Raw genomic sequence first — 4,550 nt, 5'->3', positions numbered from 1 at the left:
TCTGCCCTCTTTCAGTCATTCCCCAATGTTCCCTCAAAACACAAACATCTTCACTCTGCCAACACCACAGTGGCTGAAAGGCACAATCTCTTCACCTCCATGTACAACCCTTCAAACTAGACCCCCAACTTCAGCTGAGCCTGAGCAGACACAACCCCAAGCCAGGGCAAGCCAGACAGGAGTGGTGACTGGCCCCGACCATTACAGTGAAAGCAGAGAAATCCACAACCAATCCATCTGTACTTACAGATAAACCCCCATTCCACCAACCCCTCATGAGGCAGACACTGCCCCAGCCCACCTCTCCCCTCCCAACTCCCTACTCCTGAAAGCCTGCATAGGGGAGCTAATTTTCCCTTGTGATGCCCTGAGCCCCCTAGGATGCAGTAACAGAGGGTCCTGTGGCACCTTTAAGACTAACATGTATTGGAGCATAAGCTTTCGTGGGTGAATGCCCACTTCGTCAGACGCATGACACTAGGATGCAGTGGGAGCTGAGATGGGTTCCCACCCCCCTCTCCCGACAGCTGCTCTCATGTGAGAACCAAAGGGTTAATACAGAGGGAGCTGATAAAGGCTCCGACTTGGACTGGCTGATCTCCACCCAGATGCTCCACGACCCATGTAGCTTACTGAAAGACATGACTCGCTATCTCTTTGTTTATTTTAATGAAATGTATAAAACAAATAAAATGAAGAACACAGCTCACTAAATCTAAACTATTCTTAACACCACTCAACTAGCTCTGTATAAGTCATGTTCAATTTTATATAAAATTAAATTCCAGAGCAGGTTCCATCGGATGAATCAAAAATCAGGAGAGCAGATTCCCCCATCACTTTCTCCTCTGAGCCATTCAAACTGGCTTCACTCCACATTATTATGGAGTCGTGTTATTGACAACAACAAAAATTAGCATTGTCGTAATAAGGAAAAACTGCTGAGTTTCTCATGTGCAAACAATCCCAGCTCAGCAGGGAAATGTCCAGAAGTGACTTTGTCAATAGACAGAAACTGGGATTTAAACTCGGAATGTTCACACTGTGTTTGGGATCCACAGAAATTCCCCATCCAGGTCTGGGACACTTCCATCTCCAGCCCTAACGAGTCGGATTTAGGATCAATTTGCTATGAAGTGCAGAGACTTTGTGGGAGGTGGAGGGGTAGAACAGAGGTGGATAAACTCCATTGTGGCTCAGACAGACGCCAGCGCTGCTGGAGTGAGCGGGCCTAGTGACGGCGATGGGGAAGGAGGTAATCCCGCCGACTCACCCCCTTTCCTTCCCGTGTCGCAGAGGCTGAAATGATACATTTGTCCCAGTCCTGCTCCTCCTCTTTGTTATATTGAAATAGATTTTAAATGAGGAAAATGGGGAAAAAAACAAACAACCCACTGCCCAGCACAACCTGGACCAGCGTGAGAACAACTGGGGATGAGACAATCTGTCACCAAAGGGGGAACTTGGTGACTCTAACAATCGCTCTGCTAGTGCGGTGAGAGTATAAATGTGATGCTCAAGGCTTGTCTTGAGTATGAAAATTGTTGTTGATTAGGACAGGTCAAAGGGGAAGGTGCTAGCTAACCCCAACCCCTGTGCCTGGGCTATGTCAGCACGGCACATCTAGCAGGGTGTTTACATTAGGGTAGCTACCTCCAGCAGGCCGACTCCATGGAAAATCCTAGAGGAGGCAAAGCCCAGGTCGATTTTTGCTCAATTTAGCTACTTGAGGTCACTCCTATTTCCCACCCCTGGGCTGATGGACACTCCTGGCAGGAGAGAGACACTCCCATGATGACTCACATTAGAAAGAAGTTGGTAGAAAGGACCACAGGATTCACTCCAGAGAAGGGCGACCTGCAAAACGAAAAGCAGGCAACTCACCTGGGGGAGCTGAGAGAACAGTGTGATGCAAATGGTGCAAACAGCCCTAAAAAGTCCCTGTGTGGGAATTAGCAAATGGCTTTAAAACAATCTTTTCTCTGCCCTACACAAAGTGTTTATGGTGTGTCTCTATCCTGTGACATCGCTGATGTCTATTAAGGTGTGAGCTCCGGATGAAACTTTTCCCACATTCACAGGCTACTCTCTTGGGTGGATCCTCTGATGACTGATGAGACTTGAGCTCTGAGTGAACTTTTTCCCACACTCACAGCATACATAGGGTCGCTCTCCCGTGTGCATTCTCTGATGATTAATAAGGTCTGATTTAAAAGTGAAGCTTTTCCTGCACTCAAAGCATCCATAGGGTCTCTCTCCCGTGTGGATCCTCTGATGTTTAATAAGGCCTGAGCTCTGAGTGAACTTTTTCCCGCACTCAGAGCATGTGTAGGGGCGCTCTCCCGTGTGGATTCTCTGGTGATTAATAAGGCCTGAGCGCTGAGTGAACCTTTTCCCGCACTCACAGCACTCATACGGTCTCTCTCCTGTGTGGCCTGTCTGATGTTTAATAACGTTTGATTTCTCACTGAACTGTTTCCCCCACTCAGAGCATGTATAGGGGCGGTCTCCCATGTGGATTTTCTGGTGATTAATAAGGCCTGAGCGCTGAGTGAATTTTTTCCCACACTCACAGCACTCATAGGGACTCTGCTCTGCGTGGCCTCTCTGATGTGCGCTAAGGTTTGATTTCTGACTGAACTGTCTCCCGCACTCACAGCATGCATAGGGGCGCTCTCCCGTGTGGACCCTCTGATGTTTATTAACATCTGATTTGAAAGCGAAGCTTTTCCTGCACTCACAGCATTTATACGGTCTCTCTCCTGTGTGAATCCTCTGATGTCTGATAAGGGATGAGCTCCGAGTGAAGCTTTTCCCGCACTCACAGCACTCATAGGGTCTATGGTCTGTGTGGCTTGTCTGATGTTTAGTAAGGTTTGATTTCTCACTGAACTGTTTCCCACACTCACAACATTCATAGGGTTTCTCTCCCGTGTGGCTTGTCTGATGTTTGATAAATTTTGATTTCTCAATTAATTGTTTCCCGCACTCAGAGCATTCGTAGGGGCGCTCTCCTGTGTGGATCTTCTCATGGTTAAATAGGGCTGAGCTCTGAGCGAACGTTTGCCCGCACTCACAGCATGTATAGGGTCGCTCTCCTGTGTGGATCCTCTGATGTCTAGTAAGGGTAGAGCTCCGAGTGAAGCTTTTCCTGAACTCACAGCACTCATAGGGTCTCTCCCTTGTGCGGCTTGTCTGATGTGTAACAAAGTTTGATTTCTCCCTGAACTGTTTCCCGCACTCACAGCATTTGTAGGGCCGCTCTCCCATGTGGATCCGCTGATGTCTAATGAGGATGGAGATCAGAGTGAAATGTTTCCCACACTCAGTGCATGTGTTTTTTCTCTCTTCTGTGGGTATTCTCTGCTGGGCTGTGATTTCCTTGGAGTTATGGTGAGTCCCCAGACAATTAATGGAATTGCCCACTTTCTCCCTGGGCTGGATTCCCTGCTCCCTCTCTGGCCTGTCCTGACTCTCACAGGCTTTTCCCTGCACACAACACCTGGACACATTCCCTTGGGATCCTTGCAATAATCCCCCGTGTGCTTCCACTTGTTCAGCATCTTCCTGCTGAGGATTCAGCTCCTCGTTCTCACTCACCATCCCAGCACCTGCTAGGACAGAGAGAGAAACGTCATAAACAGGGGCAGAAAACGGGGAAACAAAGCAAAATTAGAGCTGGAGAGACAGAAAAAAAAAAACGCTGGTAGCAAATTCTCCTAAACTCTTCTCCACAGTGGCGAGAAGAGGGGATGTGGAGGCAGAATTGTATCCGTCAGGTAGGGAGCTGCTGCCAGGTGTCAGTGAGGATGGGTAGGAAGTCGGGAGCGATACAAGGCCTCCTGAACTCCGAGAGCTCCCAAGGCCTTTTTAAGGAATCCCAGCTCCTTCCTTCAGGCACGGAGCGTTTTTGAATTGGTTTAATGATCCCTCACCTGCGTAGACAGCTCTCAGGATATCTCCTTCCTCAGAGCCCTGGAGATCCAGGAGCCACGGCTCTGCCCCTCGTTCTAGCTGAGAGATCACATCAGGTTTGGGAACAGGAAACCCTGCTGAGGGGATAGAAAACAAGGGAGATCAGGGGAGTTCATGGGACATTTCTCACAAAGAAGAGTCTATTGGTTTAACCCCAGCCCATTTTAAAGCAGTCAAATCCCGGTGGCAGCTCCCCAGGTGCTCAAAGGTGCAGGACACTCTGCGTATGAGGGATTTAACTATCCCCATCTCTGCTGGGAACACACACAGCCAGACACTCCCGTGACATTGAGACAGAAAGGGTCAAGCAGCTCGCAGGCTAAATGACCCAAATTCAACCTTTAGAGATATGCTAGAAAAGTATGTAAATAGTAATTAGGGATATTCCTTATAAATAGTTAATGTAGCCATGTCCCATAGATGAGAGCTCTGAAATGCAAACCAGTATTGTGAGAGAATTAGAGGTAATACTAATTCTATGTGTTTACTTATGACTTGTTAGATGTTAGCCAGGTAAACAGACGGTTCCTGTCTGTCACTATATCTACTGATTCAGAGATCAAAAGGAATATTAA

General features: G+C 48.0%; 1 protein-coding gene across 1 annotated transcript; it reads right to left on the bottom strand.

Moving 5' to 3' along the window:
- Positions 1-708: 708 nt before the first annotated feature.
- LOC117878211 (zinc finger protein OZF-like) lies at positions 709-4,327 on the bottom strand. The gene is made up of 2 exons (XM_034772284.1): positions 3,936-4,327; positions 709-3,614 (listed from the first exon to the last, which is right to left on the bottom strand). The coding sequence occupies exon 2, from the start codon at positions 3,601-3,603 to the stop codon at positions 2,083-2,085; it is 1,521 nt and encodes a 506-aa protein (XP_034628175.1). The 5' UTR covers positions 3,604-3,614; positions 3,936-4,327; the 3' UTR covers positions 709-2,082.
- Positions 4,328-4,550: the final 223 nt, after the last annotated feature.

Source organism: Trachemys scripta, chromosome 5, assembly GCF_013100865.1.
Source record: "Trachemys scripta elegans isolate TJP31775 chromosome 5, CAS_Tse_1.0, whole genome shotgun sequence".
Lineage (NCBI taxonomy): Eukaryota > Metazoa > Chordata > Testudines > Emydidae > Trachemys > Trachemys scripta.
This window is presented reverse-complemented; position numbering and strand designations above follow the sequence as displayed.